General features: G+C 39.7%; 2 protein-coding genes and 1 long non-coding RNA gene across 3 annotated transcripts; 1 reads left to right on the top strand and 2 right to left on the bottom strand.

The window, feature by feature from the left end:
• Positions 1-327: 327 nt before the first annotated feature.
• On the top strand, positions 328-1635 carry LOC117435593 (olfactory receptor class A-like protein 1). Its single transcript, XM_034058907.2, has one exon. It carries the CDS (start codon positions 361-363, stop codon positions 1318-1320), a length of 960 nt encoding a protein of 319 aa, XP_033914798.1. The 5' UTR covers positions 328-360; the 3' UTR covers positions 1321-1635.
• A 3107-nt stretch (positions 1636-4742) lies between these two features.
• LOC117395452 (transmembrane and death domain protein 1-like) lies at positions 4743-8389 on the bottom strand. Its single transcript, XM_059004550.1, has 5 exons — positions 8376-8389; positions 6703-6929; positions 6200-6319; positions 5528-5674; positions 4743-5351 (listed from the first exon to the last, which is right to left on the bottom strand). Exons 1-5 carry the CDS (start codon positions 8387-8389, stop codon positions 4954-4956), a joined length of 906 nt encoding a protein of 301 aa, XP_058860533.1. The 3' UTR covers positions 4743-4953.
• A 2636-nt stretch (positions 8390-11025) lies between these two features.
• Positions 11026-13821, bottom strand: LOC131702791 (uncharacterized). Its single transcript, XR_009309541.1, has 2 exons — positions 12086-13821; positions 11026-11222 (listed from the first exon to the last, which is right to left on the bottom strand). It is a non-coding gene; the product is annotated as an uncharacterized LOC131702791 (long non-coding RNA).
• Between the last annotated feature and the right edge of the window lie 7053 nt (positions 13822-20874).

Here is a 20874-nt window from a genome sequence, read left to right as displayed (position 1 = left end):
TGTATAACCAAACAGAAACAGAATTATCCTTCTGTTAGGTCAGGCCGAGTGCTTAGTTAAACGGACATGAAGCATCAAGGGGCTAGCTGTCTATTTGATGGAAATTATATAGATTTTTAAATCATTCAGGTAAACACATTTAAAGGTGGGAAAGTAATTTATTAGCCATGTCATCCATGTCAAGTGGCATACATGTAGCCATAAAATCCAAATTCATCTAAATGAAAAGGTCTGAAAATGTAGACAAATATTTCTTCAAGATGTCAAGCTCACCTTCAGGATAGGTAAAAAAATGTGTCAACTTTGTTTCTGCAGATTACTGTCAATTAAAAAGTGTTGCTGTTTTCCTTAACGCTCATAATGAATGAGCAAGACGTCATCAGGGGGCTGCTCTATCTCTTTCTGACAGTCTTGGGAATCCCAGGCAACCTGATGGTCATCGCTGCCTTCTCACACATAGCCTACTTCGACCGCAAGCTCCTGCCAGCTGACATCATTGTCCTTCATCTCATGGTGGTCAACCTCACGTTGGTGGTTCAACGCTGCCTCTTTGAGACCTTGGCATCTTTCTACGTGGTCAACATCTTCACCGACCTGGGCTGCAAGATTGTCATCTACGTCTACAGGACCTGCAGAGCTCTCTCCATATGGCTGACCTTTGTGTTGAGTGCATTCCAATGTATCAGCATTGCTCCCACTGGCTCCAAGTGGTCCAGCATCAAACTCCATGCCCCACAGTACCTGGTGGGAGTCTTTGTCTTTATCTGGATCTTGAACACCTTCTTAAGTGCTCCCAGTGCAATCTTCTCCAGCAGCAAGGACAGTAACGCCACCTCATTGAACCACAGCATCAACATCATGTTCTGCTTTGTGAAATATCCCAGCGAGTTGTGGAAGTCATCAGTGGGAGCCGTGCAAATCGCCAGGGACGTGGTCCCCATGACCCTCATGCTCCTGGCTAACATCTTCATCCTCGTGATTTTATACAGACACAGCAAGCATGCCAAACAAATCAGGAGCGCCAAACAGAACCAGAAGGAGTCGGCAGAGATGAGAGCAGCCAAAACCGTGGTCACTCTGGTCACCCTCTATATCTTGTTCTTCGGGATAGACAACATCCTGTGGGTCTACACCTTGTCCATCAGCGAGACTTTGGCCACTTCCATCATCTCAGACCTGCGGATCTTCTTTGCTTCCCTCTACGCCGCTGTCAGTCCCATTGTTATCATCCTGTCCAACAGGAAGGTGAACAACAAGCTGAAATGTGTAGCGGTAGACCAGGCACCTCAGAGCTGTGAGACTGTGAAGACAACAGTTTAACGGTGGACTTGAAAGGTTAGTTGTGCAGAAGATCAGATCCAGCTCTCTAGGACATCTCTTATATATCTTAATATTCATCATAGTTTATGTTGTATCCAGGACACAACTAAATTGAGAAGATGACTGGCCAAAACAGCACAACAAATCTCCAAACGTAAGAGAGTAGCTTGTAAAGCAGAGTAGAACCACAGACCCAAACAATTTAAGAATGTTTAACCGTAGGTACGGAATGAGATGTATCTCACATACAATAACAAGTGATGCTGTAGTAAATACATGTTTGAAAATAGCGCAGTACTTTGCAGTATGGACTCCCTTTCAATAAAGATGTAGATCTCAAGGTCTGTATTATGGACAAATACATGCATTTGAGATTAAATAAATTTGACATTACTTTGTCTGTGCTCAGTAGGAATGCCATGCAATAAAGTAATAACAATGACACATTCCCACTTGAATGATTTTGTCACCATATAGTTAATGTTACTAAATCAGCTGAGTCAACGGACGGTATGATTAAGGGGTGGAAATCCTGATACGGGATATTCATGTTTTGTAAAGCATGCCTTGGCTTTCATCAGCTTTACTCTTGTACTTCTTTCCTAACTGTTTTGTGGAGCTGTTTTCATTTCTGATTTCAGTCCAGCACACAGAACCGTGGGAGGCTCTAGTCTTTGCGTGTGTATTGCACATAGCAAAAACATGTATCAATCCTCACAGTTGAGATCCATCAATAATTAGGAACCTGCCAGCCATACACACAGTGAGATCGGCACCCGTCACCCCCTCTTCTGGACTCGGGTTAATGTTCTGATGCAATGTGATTTGCTCAGATGTGGATTTATGAAGTACACATCTCTAATGACTCTTTAGCTCACTACAGTACAAATGTGAGCTGTCTGATTTCTCTAGCACATTAGGCAAGATTTGTATAATGAAGCAATTAGTTCAATTAGAGAGGCAACACCAGCAAGAATGTACTCATTTAAACCTTTTGTGTACAACCAATAAAAAAGTTTTGTTTTTTTCATTTATTTTTTTAATTTTTGTACACTGCAGTTATACATTCTTCATATATATATATATATATATATATATATATATATATATATATATATATATATAATAGACAAAGAGAAGGAGATGTGATGCCTTTTACATTGTGCCTAATACTGAGATTGTAAACATCAATCTCTCTTTCCTACTTTCACCTGAAGAAGAAACCTTTGACGTCTTGAAAGCTTGTAATTAATTATTTAGTTAGTCCATGAAAAGGTATCTCCTTTTCTCTATCATCTCTGGACAGATATGGCTACCATTTCATCTATCAATGAGTATATATATATATATATATATATATATATATATATATATATATTCGTAATGTCATATTGATTGTTGCCATCACTCTAAAGCGTTACCACATTATTTTTATACTGACATTAATTCATCACTGTGTTTCACTTATTAAGCTAAGATATTCTGCTGGGGTGATAATGGCTGAGACAATCTGTGAGGTTTTAATGACTAAAATATGAAAGTAGCAATATAAATGTGTTAGACCTACTGAGCCAGTGTTTTGTATGTGTGAAATGTACCTTTACTATATAGTGTACAGCATATCCAATTAGTTTCCAGTGTTCTTGGCAGAGGAAGCCGTTTCTCTGGCACACTCGCCCCACTTGGCTTGCTAAGCTTTTCCTCAGCACTTTGACATGGATACCCATCGTTTTAACAGTGTTTCAGCAAGGGCCAGAATTAGCTCTCTCTAATTTCCATAGCACATCAAATGCAAACACCAGATCCGCTAATTATGTCAGTGAGAGAAGGGAATTGAAAGTGCCAACAGTTTGCAAAACTGCTGTTTCCAGAAGTGAGGTGCAGGAGCAAGTGCATGGCAAAGCTGCCTGTACTGGCTGATGTAATCAGAATGATGTTGCTGCATGTTGCTTCCAGTAATGAGGATTTCAATTGGACTAAGTGATTGTTTGTTTTGGCTCTACAGTTTTCTATGTCTTGGTTTCATAAAGAGACCTTGATAGTTATGAATAATGTTTTGTCCACACATGCCAAAAAAGTTAACCATTTTCAAACAGATCACTTTCTTTCCCCATTAATTAATTAATACTTTAGCAACTTATTTACTTGCATAATACAATGAATCCTGACCCTGAAGCAAAAAATATTAACCAAAAAAAATAAATAAATAATGACTCTAGCTAGCAACCCAAATCCAGCCCTGTTGCTCTAACTGAAAACTCTGCTCCAACTCAGGACAGCTCATGACAGCTCATGTCAATGGGATCAGTAGTTTCAATTTTAAATATTTGTATAATTTCTAGGATCCGAGACAGAAGAGGCAGAGAAACTGGTAACTCTTGGTTGAGAGGCAAGCTGTTGCACTTCTGCTAAAGATATAGCCCCCCCACCCCCAAGTCGAGCTGACAGATGGCTGTCTCATATTGCAGACACACAGAGATAGCTAAAAAAAATCCCCAAGTGTGTTCTCAGCTGGACTATAATTAGATGCCCTTTCAAAATACTGCTGCTGCTGCTGCTGCTGCTTGTGTGGTTCATTCTTTAAAATATGAACATTCATAACAAAATCAAATTAAAAAGGAATACCAAAATTATTATTTAAATAAGAAACAAAGTAAAAAAAAATAAAAACCCAGGTGATCTGCACCCTAACCTGATCCTAACACAACAGAAACAGTACTGACATCATGACATCAGTACTGCAAATTTAATTTAAGCCTTCAGTTCCTCCTGACATCCTCCTATTGCTTTTATAATTAGCCACTGCTTTGCAATCTGCTGAATGTCTAAGTGCGAATGATGTTTCCTAATGACGTTTCTTAATTTGCTCTGTTGAGAATATAAACCAGGACTGGGGGTCCTATGGGGAATCCAATTATGTACGCGTTGGCACTTTGTGGAAATGAAAACAAACTAAGGGATAATGTATGTGTCAGTCAAACGCTCGAAAAGAGTCGAAAGCTAATTTAGAGTGTCAGCTGATTGGCTTGATTTGGTTTCCAGTTTCAATCTCTTCTCTTGAGAGCTTGTTTTTATTTGTGACGGATACCATAGGCCAGAAGTAAGGACTTTGTTCCTCGTTAGTCATATCTTTCCTCACTTGCTGATTATTTGTGGTTATGCCTTAATAATCATCATGTATCCTCCACCCTTTATGTAACTGCAGGAAAGAGTGATTGTCTCTTTAACTGGATGCGATAAGTTGTACTACCAGTTTAATTAATTATCTGTTTATAAAATATTCCATGTGGTGCCAGATCGTTCCCTAGCAAAACTAGTTTTGAGCTAAAAGTAGCCTTGTCTGAATTCTGTGGACAATTACACTACTACATTTCTGAGTAATTCAACTCATAATTCACCAGCACACTGGAGTAGCTTTTTAGTATAATTAAACTTGTATTTACATTAAATTCACTGCATGTGTGCTGTTTCTAGGCTTCTTTCTAGGCTTACAGCACATAACAAAAGGGAAAAGTCAAAATTCGTATCGCCACTGTGTCTCTGCATAGCATATGAAAACAATCATCTCACCACAGTATTTACTAAGGCGACCATTCATTCACAGAGTCACGTCAACACCAAACCCCCTGAACTTTAGACTTTATTCTTTCCAGTATTTGTTTTGCCGAGGTTGAAGGCAGGGAAGTAGTCTCGGAATCTCTTTGCAGGTTTCCTGCCCTTCGGGGGCTCTCTCTCGTGGTCTTCACTCTTGTCCTCATCAGAAGAGGATGGAAGCTCGGCTGGGTGATGCAGCCTCTGGGAACGACAGGGCTTCTTCCTGGAGGCTGAGCGCATTAACAGTTCCTCAAAGTCTTGTTCTGTGATCCTAATGGAGAAGAAGATAGCAATCCCGCCGATAAGAAACGCCCCAGAAAAGCCATAGAAGATCCCGTAAATCAGGGGTCGAATCCCATCAAAGAGCTTCCTGGGGTACGGAGGCAGCTGCTGCCTCTCAATGATCAGCTCCAAGTCAGCCCAGTTCGTCTCCAGCACTGTGGAAAAGACGCAGCAATCAGAGGTGTAGCATTTTTGTTTTCCATGAAATATGAATGACTTATTTCTTATTACTCTGTGTGACGTAGATGATAGTGTAGAATTACATCTTTGGAACATTCTATATATCAACTCGGCCTGCCTGTCCGTTTGCTTGACAGCCTGTCTGTCTTACATTCTCTTTCCCTACGGAGCTTGTCTGCGGACTTGTGCGAGTCAGGTGCTATCATGGAAGACTGCATGGCTTTCACCCCCTTCTGGAAGTCCTCCACATACTTCTTCATCCCCAGGGACTTGTCTTGGTTGATGTTCTTCCCCATCTCTGATCACAAACACAACACAAAATACTAATAAAGATAATAATACAATTACAGTGGCGAACTGTATTAAAGCACAGTAAAAGAGTAGTAAAAACATGTTAAAACGCATGCATGGTAAATCTCAGCTGTCTGGTAAGTAAATTAATTAGCATGGGAACAGCATGGAAAACTGCTAAATTGCACTGGAAAGGAACCAAAGTAAACTTCGATGTATTTGAACTAGACTCCAGCTATGGTGACAAGTGGAGGCATTGTGTTCACACTGTGGCGCTGTCTCTCTTTAAATAAGCAGCTGAGAAGATACCACTTCTTTCTTTTAGCCTTTAGAATTATAAAATGACATCAAACGATTTCCAGAAAATAGAACTGTTTTACAAACCCAAAGGTTCCAAACATTTCAGACACCTATCAAAGAGCTTCTGCTAAGATCATTAAAACTACTAACTGAATAACTACTATTGTTCAGATAACTCAGATTATTTATTCATTGATTGCAGCACTTAGTTTTGAAAAGTGCCCTGTCTGACCTCTTGAGACATCCGACCTCCCGATCTTCCGCAATGCTCTGGCGAGTCTGTCGTAATACATGCTGTTTCCAACAGAGGCCAGCCACTCCTTCATGATCCTCGTACACTCTGCAGGGGTAGCTGAAACACACACACACACACACACACACACGCACACACACACGCACACGCACGCACGCATGCATGCAAGCACACACGCACGCACACGCGCACATGCACACGCACACACACACACACGCACACATGCACACACACACACATGCATGCACGCATGCACGCACGCACACACGCATGCACACATGCACACGCACACACACACATGCACACGCACACGCATACACACACACACACACACACATGCACACACACACATGCACACGTACACGCACACACACACATACACACACACGCATGCACACACACACATTTTTTCAAACTAAATAACCACAAATCAAAGGTGGATCAGACATTGAAAGTAATTGCGAATTTAAGCACATGCTTACTGATGGATCGCTTCTTCCGTTTCTCATTAATGTCGAGGTTGCTGTTTTGTTTGGACATCCTGTCTACTTCCTCCAGGATGTTCTCCTCTGGGTTGGTCAAGACCTGATGCAGCTCTTGGCACTCAGTGGGGGCGAGCAGATCAGAAATCCGGCCCATCTGGTGGAGCCCAATATCGTCACCAACTGTGGAAACACACCGGATAGGAATGGTATGGTACAGTATGCGCCTTTCAAACACCGTACAACCAATTAGGAGCAACAGATCCTTTCAGTTTTTTTTATGATTACTTTTTGGATTTAAAATAATAATAATAATGATAATAATGATAATAATAATAATAATAATAATAATAATAATAATAATAATAATAATAATAATAATAAATAAAGTAGTCCCCAAGGATTCGAATCTAATATAATAAAACAATAATCTGTTTACATATTATTTATAACAGGTTATGGTATTTTATTAAAATGTTATATTTGGGAGAAACATTGATATATATTTGTTTGTTGTTATATAATTTCTTATAGCATTATATGACGGCAATCTGCCTTGCTACACCTGGTTTCTTAATGTTATTAATCTCATTTTCTCACCTGTATCCTCCCCAAAACAGGGAACAAAGAATAGGAAAAGAACCAATCCCAATCCTATTTTTTCCATTTTGAAGTTGACATAAGACCAACAGTTGTTTGGTAAAAAAAAGTTGTTGCTTGAGTTGAATCTCTATTTAGAATTTAGAATGTTGAGTTTCAGGTGATCTAACAATGACAGGTGTCACACTTCCATTCGATGTTCTATAAACAGGGCAATGCTCACATGACAACAAACCTGGCACAGCTGTGCAACACATAGTTTGACACCAGTTTACGCTTTCTAGATGTGCTTAAAGTTGGTACATTGAAGTTTATTTGATTTATAAAGTTATTTAAAGGTGATTCTTGTGTGATCTGAAGAGTGTGCAATTATCTGTTTAGCGAAACCAAGATACAGTTTTTATCAGGTCAGAGGGAATGAATCAATGCAAAATACTGTGGAGCTTTATAGCATGTGCTGTTTACATATTACTGTGATGGGTGAAACCCCTCACATGTAAATCGTGTTTGTTTGGGTTTTTGTGTAAGTATTTAGTATTTTTGTGTAAGTACCTGTTTTTTGTTTGTACTGGCACTTATTTTTCATTCACTTCCATATTCTTCCATTCTTAAATGCACATATCTTTACATCATTTCAGTTTCAGTGTCATTTCCTTTAATGCCTGCTTTTGTTTTTGTTGCAGTAAAAAAAGGAGGCTGTCTATAGAAGCAGGCAGGTCCTGCTCCCAGGGATGAGACGGCACTTGCTATTGGACAGTGGAGCACACAGGTCACGGCAAACTGCTACTGTTATTGGTAGATTGATTGCTGTTTTTTAGTTTTCCTGTGATTTAAAGTGTGTTCTTTTATGCTCACCTGTGTTCAGAGGTGAAGCAGTGGGCCCGGTTCCTGTATAAACCTAATAAAGCCTATTTTGTTGCTGAAGAACTCTGCTTGGCCTGGTTCCAATCTCTCACAATTACACACACATATATATCTGTATCTATATCTATATCTATATATATATCTGTGTATGTCTCTGCAGAGTTACAAATTGATTACAGCAATGACATGTAATACATGTATACTTTTACTCGATGACACTCATAGAGACAAGGTTGGTCGCACACTCAAAAATCTCCTCTTCTTTCAGACTTGACCGCTAATGCTTATATGCAGATTCTTCTTACATTTTGTTTTTAAAAATCTTTTAATATTAATTCAAACAAAACATGAAACAAGCACAACGCGTTTCAACACAACGTTTGTCTTCATCAGGTGTTGCAGCGATTGTAAACTATTTTTCAACTCTGCAGAGACATCAAGATTATATATATATATTGTAACACAGTGGGGATGGGATTGGAGTCATCCCCGCAGTAAGATGCGTGGTTTTGTATTGTTTAATTGGTTTTGTTAATTAGTTTATGGCTTAGTTATTCCCGGCACCTGGAAACAATTGTAAATTAGGACCAGGTGCAGGGTACTTAAGAGAAACAGTTAGTTTGCTCAGGAGTGCTGAGAAGAAGGAAGCAGAAAGGTGTACTCTGCGTCCTGGCAGTCGTGAGAGAAAGAAAAAGTGCTGTATTCAACCTGTGTGGTTGTTGTGTATTTTTAGTGGGGAAACCGCCTAGCTGTCCCACGTGTAGTCAGGGTGTTCCTGGGTGTGTTAGTTAGTGCTCGTACAGAGCTAGGTATTTATTTTGTGTTTGGGTATTTTGTGTTCGTGATTTGTTTTGTTTTTGTTCATTGATTCGTTATTAAACATTAGCGCAAAAACGCTTTCAAACCCTCCATCTGTGTCTGGTCGGTATTTTAAAGGGCAAAACGAACCCGAGTCGCAAGGCTCGTTTACATATGGTGGCAGCGGTACTCAGCCCTACAGACCAGCACAATTAAGAATCATGGACATTGCAGAGCTCATCAGGACTTTAGAAAAGTCCACGGCGGAGATGCAGGAGGCAACCCGCAAGCAGAACGAGTGCACCCAGCAGTTGAGGCAAGAGTGGGGGTTGCCCACATGGGAACAGGAGTTCCCCATGTCAGAGCTGGAGCTAGTGCTACAGAAGTTGGTGTGGCCGGCACCCCAGCAAGAGTCACGTGTACCAGAGCCAGAGCCAGAGGTGCAAGCTCCGGAGAGAAAACCGGCAGTGCCCGAGCTGCACCAGGAGCTGCAGCTGTCTGTGGAAGAGGAGCTGCCGCCACCCGAGCCAGAGGAAGAGGAGCTAAAGTGCCCAGCACCACCATAACCCCGACCTCCACCCCAGCAAAGCAGTCCGGCGCTGGTGGGTACGGTCCCTTGCCCCGTGCTCGTGGACACCCTGCCGGAATGCATGGACCTCCCTGTGCTCGACCTAGTGCCCAGGTCGGGGCACCACCAGGCACAGTTGCTCACCTGGTCCCTTGCTCCGCTCCCCCTGAAACCTCAGACGTCACGACGCGGTCGTGTGACGTCACTGGCATTCCCCCTTCCTCCCGCTGTGTTCCCCCTGGAGTCTCAGAGGTCGTTGCGCCGGTCCCGTGGCTCACACCTCTGCCTGTCGCTGCACCGTCCAGGGTACCGGCCTACGCGTCGGTCGCCCCTAGCAAGCCGTTTGGGTCCCTCCTCGCCGGATCATGGTCCCTACCCTGAAGCGCCGGAGGAATCCACCCATCCTCAAGCCCACCCGAAGGATCGGGAGAAGGTGGAACTTTGTGGACTCGAGGGAGGGTGGTTATGCTTTAGGGGAGGGGGGGGTGGCCTTGGAATGGCCAGTCAGTGTTGCACACTTGGGGGGGAGGATGTGTAACACAGTGGGGATGGGATTGGAGTCATCCCCGCAGTAAGATGCGTGGTTTTGTAGTGTTTAATTGGTTTTGTTAATTAGTTTATTCCCGGCACCTGGAAACAATTGTAAATTAGGACCAGGTGCAGGGTACTTAAGAGAAACAGTTAGTTTGCTCAGGAGTGCTGAGAAGAAGGAAGCAGAAAGGTGTACTCTGCGTCCTGGCAGTCGTGAGAGAAAGAAAAAGTGCTGTATTCAACCTGTGTGGTTGTTGTGTATTTTTAGTGGGGAAACCGCCTAGCTGTCCCACGTGTAGTCAGGGTGTTCCTGGGTGTGTTAGTTAGTGCTCGTACAGAGCTAGGTATTTATTTTGTGTTTGGGTATTTTGTGTTCGTGTTTTGTTTTTGTTCATTGATTCGTTATTAAACATTAGCGCAAAAACGCTTTCAAACCCTCCATCTGTGTCTGGTCGGTATTTTAAAGGGCAAAACGAACCCGAGTCGCAAGGCTCGTTTACAATATATATATATATATAAAATTCAGTCATTGCATGCAGAATTGTACCATGTTAAATTTCCTATCTTTGCATCTATTTTATAATGCTTATGTGTATTTTTTTTTTTTTACATTTTAGCAGGGAAACTTCTCGATCTCCATAAAGTTCACACAAATTGTTTTAATATTTCAACATTTTTTAAATAAAAATGTAACTTTTTTTTTTTTTTAATTGTGACTGAAGGGGATATATTGTGATGTTGTTGATTGGACTGTGATGATGTAATGATAGATTGAAAATGTTAAAGATGGGAATAGGCAAGGGACTGTAATTAACAATAAGACAAGGGGTTGTAATTAACATTCAAACCAAAGAATAGTGATGTTGAAGACACATGAAAAAACGATACTAGGGCATACTGTATTATTATTTCACATAGGGGGTATTATAAAAACAGATGACAGATTACTGCTAGGGCGAGGGTTTTATGGAACAAGGGTGGAATGTGTTTATTTACAGTAACACTGCTGACGTGAAATCCTCAGTTACAAAACTAACAAGATTATTAAATACAAATGCTCTGTTTCACAGTGAAAGAATGTTTCTCACTTCTCTGCATGGACCAGAAGGCGCTGACTCATGTCTTCTGAAATGCATAATCAGGTCTACCAAACCTTGATCTGTTAGAATGAGAATCAAACGCAGCATCATTGCATTCATCTTTCAAAAAGATTACACACCCTATAATAGTTTTGCACTGTAATGTAATGCATAAGCAAAGGCCTTTGGCAGCACAGTTTTTGTATAGCATACATTTCATGTGAAAGGCTGTCGTTCCATTATTTTTTAAATGAAGACTGAAATATCTCTCATATTATGATAATAGCAGTGTAATTGCAGTGTAATAGCAGTGTAATTGCTAGATAATATTTAGGGGGACCAAAAGAAAAACCTTAGGCTAAAACCTACGCTTTTTGCTCATTTTTACATTCAAACAGAAAACCATTAACAAATAAGATTTATTTTTTTTATTATCATTATTATTATTATTATTTTTAGTTCTGCAGATGTTTTTTCTTTACATGTTGTTGCTGAGCTTGTACTTTTAAAAAAATGAAATACAAGTTCATGTAAAAACCTGTACAGTAACTGGTTTAGGTCACATCTGATTGAATCAGCTTCTTCGTTGTTGGCTGGTCCTGTGAGTTGGCTGCTGTGGGTACTTTGAGGCTAAGCTGAAGTTTTAGCTCCATGTCTCTTGTACTTCACTCTACTGAAATCTGATTGGTTATGACACAGACTCCGGTGGAATGAAGGACAGAATTCATGGAAAAAATCTGAGAACCACGATGAACTCCTCAGAAAGGGGCTGACTTGAAATGACTCAACGGGATATTTAATAAAAAAATAAATAAAAAAAAAAAGCCTTACAAAAACCGGATCCACAATCTTCTGATTACACAGACTAGTATCCCAATATGCTTGAAGAAAGTTATAATTGGAGATAAATGGCTTAAAAATATGCTAGTTGCACTTTCTTTACCTCGTTATTATTTTAGTTTTAGCAGACGGCTCTGAATACAGTACTTGCTTGTGTATTTTCACAAAGGCCATTGCAGTTGGTTGGTCATGCATATTCTTCATCCAGGTGTTTTTCAATTTTAAATTGGGCCCTGGAGACATGAAACACTCAGTAAGTACTACTGTATTTAGTACATCATTAATAAAAACAATATAAACAGTTGTTCTATAGTAACTTTTCTAACCCTTTAGTGGATTTATTCTTGATACTCAGAGCTCTGAAAGTCCAACGATTCCATCTGATCTAAGCAATTCAAGTTAAATAAGTTACTAGTATCACCTAATGGACATCCAGTTAACTGAGCTCTTTATTCTTTAGGGGAGTGCTTTTGGAATCTGAGCCAAAATAAAACCCTCTCAGGTAGGTAGCCAACACCTATGTGATCCATCTGAACAGTACAAAGTGCTCTTTGACGTAGCTTTCCTTACACAGGACAGCTAGGACATGCAGCTCCTGCAGTGGAATCTATACCAGAGCTGTGCCTGGCTGACATCTCCTTACAAGACCAGACCCGAATGTGCCGCTCCCAGCATCACCTGCAGGTGTGTTTGAAATACCTCAGCGCTCAAACACGCAGACGTGTTGCAACGGGCTGCAGACACTCAGTAAACATCATCTGAGATCTCCAGTGTCCACCCATTAACCCAATGATTATTGCTAAAACCTGCAAGCTTCCAACATCTGTAAAATCTTTTTTTAAAAAATCTGAGAATGCTGTAGAAGTAAAAGGAAACAAAGTTTATACCAGTAAGTTTGTCTGTCGACCTCTATGCATTCATATATGGTATATTTAATTTAAAAAAATGAAATACAATTTTTAGATTTTAATTTTTTATTTTGTCCATTCTGCTGCAGACTTTCATTCAGTCCTTCTTAAATGAACGACACCTTTTGACTGCTCTGCTGATCTGAAACGGATTTTTAATTTGAAGTTTCTAACACGTTTTAAAGAAGAAGCAGTTCAGTTTGAAGAAGAAATTTTCAGGGCTGCTTATATAAATCCTTAAAATGTTGGATTATAATGCAAAAGCACTATAAAACTATTAAACTATTGTAATATCCAGCTTTTGAAAAAATGTACTGTGGTAGACCACAGTAATTTAGCAGTTTTCCAGTGGTTATACTATGAAGTTACAGTACTGCCAATAGTTTGCAAAACGTTTTTAACATAATGCTCTAACATAGTTGCCTGTATACATTTAATTGCATTAAATTGCATTACTTTTGATTGTAATCTGCACATTTTGATAAGTAAGTGTTGAGTTCAGTTAGTACCCACCTTTTTAGTAGCAGTTTAATGCTCACTCACCTTCTCCTCTGTGCATGCAGACTGATCCAGATGATTTTATACTAGCTCGAAAAGTTGTTTAAGAAGTAAAGAATCCAATTCAATTAGTATGATAAAAAAAACCTGAAAAAATAAAGAAACCAGGTAAGAAAATCGTATTTAACAGTAAATAGTCACTGTACAAGTAATTCAAACTATTTCCCATATCATTTTCTATACAGCGTAAGCAGACTTGCTAAATGGAAACAAATCTGATTACAAAAACTGGACTTGTTTTTCATATAACTATATATATAACATAGTAAAGCGTAGGGAAAGTGAAACAGATCATTCAAGAAAGGCAAAAGAATAAAGAATAAAGTGAGATTTGAGTAGATGCAGGAGGAAGAGAGAGCTGCCCTTTTTTGGGTTCTTTGTTGCATTGCAGTCTTTATCTACCTGTCTGCCCAGGTGCTTTCGTTTAAACTGCATAGATGGACCAATAGAACAAAAGAACCTATGAGGACCCCGCCCCCTTCAGTCATAGGTATATGCCCCACCCTTCAGGGTGGATTACATGAAGCCTCATTCTCAACATCCTAAATACAATCACGAGCAATCTAAATTCATTTGGAATACCATTCCTCCCTTAGGATCTAATGTGAAAGTGCTGCTGAGCAGTTATTATGTAATGATGGGACCTCTGCAAGGTTTATAATAATAAATACATTAAATAATAATCTACAGCTGAGAGGTTGAAGTCTTTGAGACATTCCTTTAGAGGAGGTCTAATCTCTGTGTATTTTACAGTGTGAATGTTTGTGTATTACACTGCTGTATATATAGTACAATGGATGAAGCATAGTAATACCAGTTAAAACATAGTAAAGGGTGGGCAAGCATGAAAGGATGTGCAAGGCATACTGTTCCTGTATCTCTTGACATTGCTACGCTTATCTCATCAGAGATTTGCGCAGAAGGCTCCACTTCCAACATTGCAGCCTGTTGCAGGGCCTTCGTTTTAAAAGCCCCAGAAAAGTCTAAAAAAGAAAACATATCCAAAGACTACTGGACGCCCTATCTCCCATTTGCTGTGTCTCATAAGGGTCACATGACTCTGGTACTGCCATGAAACCTGGCAGCCAGGAAATCAGAGGACATGGTTGGGCAAGCGGCTTTCCTTAACGAAGTTCTTTCATAACTAGAAAATCTGATTCAGTGTCAGATTTACTGAATTACGTAATCCGCTTTGTGTCCTACAGAAACAACATCATGAATAAATGGGAATGCAGAATTGCACAAGTGGGCTTACATAGGATTCAATAGACATGTGGTTTGGATCAATAGGGAAGTACCCTATGGTAGTTCTATTACAAGTGGCACAACTTCATCAGTAAATAGTTCCTCTTTGGCTGGCTCTTGTAGGCAAAATTCCCATTTGAAAATGTTTTACCAAATACTGTGCTCTCCCTAACTGTCTTTCAATCCCATATCTTGCACAAATAAGCACCTAGCCACAGGCTTTACTGACAGTCATTAAGCTCTCTGTCAGTAACCTAACCAAAGTGTGTTGACTAATCTTGCACACTCAGAGTTCCTAATTGAGAAACTGAGCTAGGCTCTGTCCAGCATTAGCAGTCCTAACCGTGGGCTGCTAGGTAAGGGAGCCAGCCCTGTTCAGAGCCAAGCCTGGGGGCAAGAGGGATTATTAATGCTAACACATCTCGTCAACATTTCACATTTTCAAGCCTGGAGAAGTTAGAAAAGGACATCCAGCTGCAATCTCATTTCCTTTGGCATAAAAAATTGCAAAATCTTCAGATGCTTTAAAACGGTATTTATCATGCAGGATTGGTTGCACTAAGATATGTAGGCTAACAGAAAAATGTTGCTGACCGTTTTTTTTTTCTCTCTCTCTATTATCTGAATAATGTCAGTCTCTGTTGCATGGGCAAACTTTATAATTCAACTCCAGGGTTTTTAGGACATTACCAAATACCATCTGGATAATATTGCAATACCAGTGCAATGCCCTGCGGAAACCTCAGCAGAACCATTACCAGAGCGACGGCAAAAAACCCCCACTGACTATGATACATACAGTATATAGTGCTGAAACAGGGTTTTAGGTACACTTTCACTGCTTTCAAAGCAATGCTCTTCAGAAAAAAATATGTATTGCTGTTACTGTTTTTAAAGAAAACTTCTATAAACCTTGACAAAAAACAAAAGTGTCAGTTTTGCTATTTTTCCATATTTATTTAACCACCTTCTTAGATATTTAAAACCACACTGGGCACTGCAACTTTACCTGCCTGCTAATTCCTAGAGAGTGTGGTTGGCCCTGCTGCATCAATAATATGCTTTGTGAGGTTTCTTGAGCAGCTGTCACAAGTGTAAATGAGAGCTTCTCTTCAACTGGTTAAACAAAGGTATGGTATGAGTGCTCTATACAAGACTTTAACCCATAACCCAGGAGCAGCCAGGAATAGTGGTGCTCCATAGAACAATGGATTTCTGACATATTTCTCTCTGCAGCAATGCACGTCAATATCAGTCGAGACATGCTGGTTTGGGAATGCATGCCGTTTTAGGAGCCTTGGCATTGTCTAAACAAAAGGTTTACAAAGCTTATGCTTGAGGACTAACATCACATTTTCTGTGGGGGTCAGCATTAAAAACATCACAGAACATTGCATTGGTAGAAACTGAACACAAACCCTAGCTATTACTCTGATCCAAGTAATAGGAAAGAAGGAGGTTTGCATGCAGGGCAAAGAATTGGGATGGAGGCACAAAATGAATAGTCTTCCAAGTCTTTAACGTTTCTGTTCATTTCAGTGACTATACATTATATGCAGAGTGGGGCACGTTACTGAAAAAAAGTAACTTATTACTCACTACTCATGTCTTCAGAGAAAATATTATAATGTCCTTACTTATTACTTAATAAAAAAGTAGCGTGTTATATCACTCGTTACATATTACTCGCTGTATTTCTTTCTCTTGTCTCATCCTGCAAAACAGTTGTTGGGACTATTGTTTACTTTTTAAATACTGTATCAACTGGTAATGAATTTATTAACTGTGCTAAACAGGTTTGTACAATGATTGTAGTATAAATACATGTCATTTTTGGCATATAAACAATGGAGTGTATATTTTCTGAATTTCAATAAATTTGCATTGTGAAAAGAATATCATTCAAACATTAGACTTCAATAAAACCACGAATAGCAAACAATAACAACAACAAAAAAGTCTATAGAAATATGAACTGTATGGTGATAAAGCAGTACACGTAAAAATGATGGAGTGATGCAATACACGTGACCACCACTGTGTAAGCAAGCAAACAAACACATAAAAGTGGTACGTACAGTCAAGTAAGCCTCTCGTCCTATTAAACTTCAAAATGTCTTGTGTTTGTGAAGTGTATCATTGTTTTTTGTTCTTAGTGCCTAGCCTTATTCAAATACAAAGCTCAGAAAGACTTTTTTTTTTTTTTAAAAAGAGATTGAGGCGTTTCGGGCTTTGAAGCTGGTGCTTTTGCAGTAGTTCCCATATCCAATATAATGTGTTACTTTCAGGTTTACTTCTTCTGTTAAAGCCCCCTTCTGATATTATTTTCTTAACATGTTTTCTAATTATTGTGTGCCCAAGAGAGTTTGGATTCACCGTTGTTGCGAGCGATTTCCTGTGAGCCGCACCCTGCTCCCTGCACTGAGAGGAATGTTAAGCCTCACTTCCCTTGCCTGTCTTAACTTGTCTGTCCAGGAATGCTCCTCGCTGCTCACTCACATACTCTTCAGAAACAGGCCTTCATAATGCTTTCTTATGTCCAGGTAAATCAACAATGAAGGGTGCCATCATTTTCCAGCATGTTTCATTCTTATTTGCCTGCAGATTCATGCAGCACGTTTTAGCATATAGATTGTATCTGTTTCACAGGGAGGATGAAACAGTAAACAGGCTATTTTTAGGCATAGTATTCTGAATGTTAAAATGTATTGATTCAATCTTTACCCTCTTTATTTTCATTAATAGTCCATATCAAGTAATTGTGTGATATGGGTTATTGGTGTTGTGTTCTTTCTACAAGGGAGGGCACATGATAATCAGAAAATAATTTAGGTTTAGGATTAGGAATAATCCACTCATAATAGTAACCATTATACAAACCTTCCTTATTACTGCACCATTCTAAAAACACTCTATAGGACAATAATGCAAGCTGGCTTCAATGACAGACTCACACTTGTATGGAATAATCAAAGTTAAAAGTCAACACACCCATTGTAACAACACTGTAATTATTCAGAGTTCAAATCACCTACATTGCTTTTGAAGTCTAATTTGAAGCATTTGAGTCTACCTGGTGTTCGTATTCTCATTTATCTGACTCGGATCAAGACCTGGAGCAATTCTTCTGAGTTTGAGAACAGTGCGACTGCAGAGGTCAATGAATCAAAAAAGCTTTCCTGAATCAGCATTGAAAACCTGCAGTAGGTTAAGCGGCCTGGAACCTTACCCTCTGCGGAATCCTTCAATGTGACAGGCGGTCCTGTCCAGGCAGAGAGAGAATGGAGACGATGGCGGGACAGAGAGGGAATGGACAATCTGTTAATGGATTAGTGGGGTCAGTGCTTTCAGAATGCCAATGAGCTTCTAAATGAAGGGTTGCTTTGAGCTAAGAAGCATTTTTGTAGTAAAAGGAATTCAATGGTATTATTTCAGTATTATTCAGGTCACACCCAGAACTCTGTAGAAACCTGCATTTTATGTTTTTCTGTTAGGCAGAGTGTAATTAAATGACTTTATAATAACAGTTGGTGGGACATAGAATCGGGTCTGTTTCTATCCCATCATCTCCATTAGCTTCAAAAACAATTTTATGAGTTTCAACCTTTGAGTTTCCCAGTGTGCCTGTTCCTGAGTTAGGAACATACTTTAAAAAAAGTAAATGCAGTCAAGTTGGCAAACACTTTGGCTAATTTTTTTATCAGTGTGAACATGACCAAACAGGAGGTTAACAACCCATGGAGAGAACAATGTTGTCTATTTGCTCTCTCTTGATTTGGTGCTGTTTTATGAATATCTACTGTACTATAACTGTAATGTGAAATCAATCCTTCTTGAATTAGTCTCAACTGGGCACAACCCTTCACAGACTCAGAGGAGTAAATATATAAATAATCAATTGGGGTCAAGAAATTGAGGAAGCTAGCTGACTAGACCACTAGCAATCTTAACATAGTGTATTTCTTTCCCCTGCTTTCCTTGGATACGTCTTAACTTGTTTTCTGAAGAGATCGTTTTTTATTCGGTTGTCGTCAGAGTGTCTGCTGCAGGCTCCGGCTAAGCAGCACAGCCAAGCTGTTCTGGGAATTTGCACTGCTTCTCTCTGGACGTGATCACACATGCATCTCCTGCCTGTTTTATTTCCTTCAGATTCATTTTGCAGAAAATGCTAACCTACAGCAGGGAGTCAAAACTGGGTTTTCCCTTTAAAAGCGGCTACATTATTGTATAGTCCTGTATAGGATTGCGTAATGACTGATTGCTTCTTACAGTGATTAATTGTATAGTAATCATGTATTATATCCCTTTTTTATGCAGATTCTTGAGAATCTTTTTCTTTTTCAGAACAGGTATATTCTGTGCTATGTTAGGAATAAGAACATTTTCTTTTAAATGACTTTTGGATGTGAAAAGATGCTTCCTGTCCTTGTGCTAAGCCATGCTCTTTACACACACGCACACGCACACGCACACACGCACACGCACACACGCATGTTTGTATTTCTGTATTTGTGGGGACTTCTCATTGACTCTCACTAATATTTTGATTTACTATTTCTAACTCCAGTCAGACAAAACTCAACACAGGGTGAAAGTCAACAACAAACTAAACATTTTGGCACTTTTTTCTTTCTTTAAGGCATATTTAGTTCTTAAAAAGGTGTTTTACAAAGTGGGGACGCTGTTTTTTCAGGAGTTAATATCTTAGTGGGGACGTTTTCTTAAATTTTGTCCAAATTTTGTTTAAACCCCTCAGAAATGTGGATGTAATAGGAAAAACAAAAAAAGAAGAAAGAAAAAAGAAAAAAGAAAAATGTCCAGGAACGGTTTCGGATCTAAAACATGCAGCGACAAGCATGTGCGTACGAACAGACTCTGCATGAGCTAACAATGCAATACACGACTCCACCCTTTTCATCCTCTCGAACTTCCACTGATATAATAACCCTTAGAAGACAGTCACACAGTAGTCACTAGTTGAATAAACGGTTCACAATAAACTCTGTGCACACACACACACTTAGTTTCAGTGTGCTGTATACCTTGTGATGACCTGCAATTGGAATACAATTGTCTTAAATATCAGTTGCAATGGCGTTAATGCCATCATTATAGTAAATTCACATTTTGGAGAAAAAAATCTGCTTCTTGAGCTATTACAAAGGTTCAGTGTGTCACTTAGTGCCTCTTAAAAGCAGTAGCAGAAAAAAAGCCTATTTGCCTTACAGGCTGAAGTAGCTTTAGAAAGCCTTTCCAACGTATGGGTGGGGAGGGGGCAATGGAAAGGTCTCATGCAGACACTTTAACACACATTATAACTACGTTTAGTGTACATGGGTTAAGTCTACATTTCAGGCACTCAAGTTAAGTTGCAGAAGCAGACCCTGCCAGTACCCAGCTCGGATGAAGCCACATGCCTGGCTGAGCGTGTGTGCTGGAATTTCAATGAATCTCAACCTTCTGGTTGCTGCCGCTGTTTATTGTCTTTATGTTTGGTGTTATTCGGGAAACACACACACACAAAGAATGCCTGGATCTGCCTCGGCTTGCTAGATCACAAAGGAATGAACTCACCAATGCCTTTATCTGTGAGAACCACGGGAGCCCTACATGAAGCCAGGCATTAAGTTGAACTCAATCACAGTGATCTCCAGGAGAGTTCGATACAGAGTGTACATCTTACTCCCAAATCACACGTATAATTTATTGAGCAAAATGATGCATGTACCACACTCCTCTGAATGCTCACAGATTGTTGACAGCAAGAGTTAAGTTGTGTATAAAGGAGTCGATTGCTACCACCCTGCTGTTGAACAACTTTCCATCACTGTCTATTGGAGGACACTGTTGATTAGTGGTTGTCTGCAGAATTGTCCATGTGACATTTTTCCATTCACAAAAAAAACAAAATCAAAACTAAGTTGAGATCTAAATCAGTTTGCAAAAATAGCCGAATGCAGGTAGCGTGTTAGCTGTTGGGAAATGTTTTGAGAATTATTAAGTTCATATCATAGGCATGCATGCAGCCATATACTGTGGGAAAGCATTTCGTACAAATGAACAGTCTATCCTGTCATGAATTTGATTTTAGAAATGTTCTGTTGTTTTACTATGGGGAGCCTTTACCAGGTAGTATTCTACGTATAGCAAGCTGTACTGTAATGGCCAGTATATGGGAATG

Source organism: Acipenser ruthenus, chromosome 30, assembly GCF_902713425.1.
Source record: "Acipenser ruthenus chromosome 30, fAciRut3.2 maternal haplotype, whole genome shotgun sequence".
Lineage (NCBI taxonomy): Eukaryota > Metazoa > Chordata > Actinopteri > Acipenseriformes > Acipenseridae > Acipenser > Acipenser ruthenus.
This window is presented reverse-complemented; position numbering and strand designations above follow the sequence as displayed.

Bases quoted from the DNA above. Each gene is read 5' to 3' on its own strand.
- LOC117435593 (XM_034058907.2), top strand. From the start codon at position 361: ATGAATGAGCAAGACGTCATCAGGGGGCTGCTCTATCTCTTTCTGACA.
- LOC117395452 (XM_059004550.1), bottom strand. The intron at 6,320-6,702 runs GTAAGCATGTGC...TGTGTGTTTCAG, and splicing joins ACGGAAGAAGCGATCCATCA to CTACCCCTGCAGAGTGTACG. The intron at 5,675-6,199 runs GTCAGACAGGGC...GTTTGTGATCAG, and splicing joins GAGGTCGGATGTCTCAAGAG to AGATGGGGAAGAACATCAAC.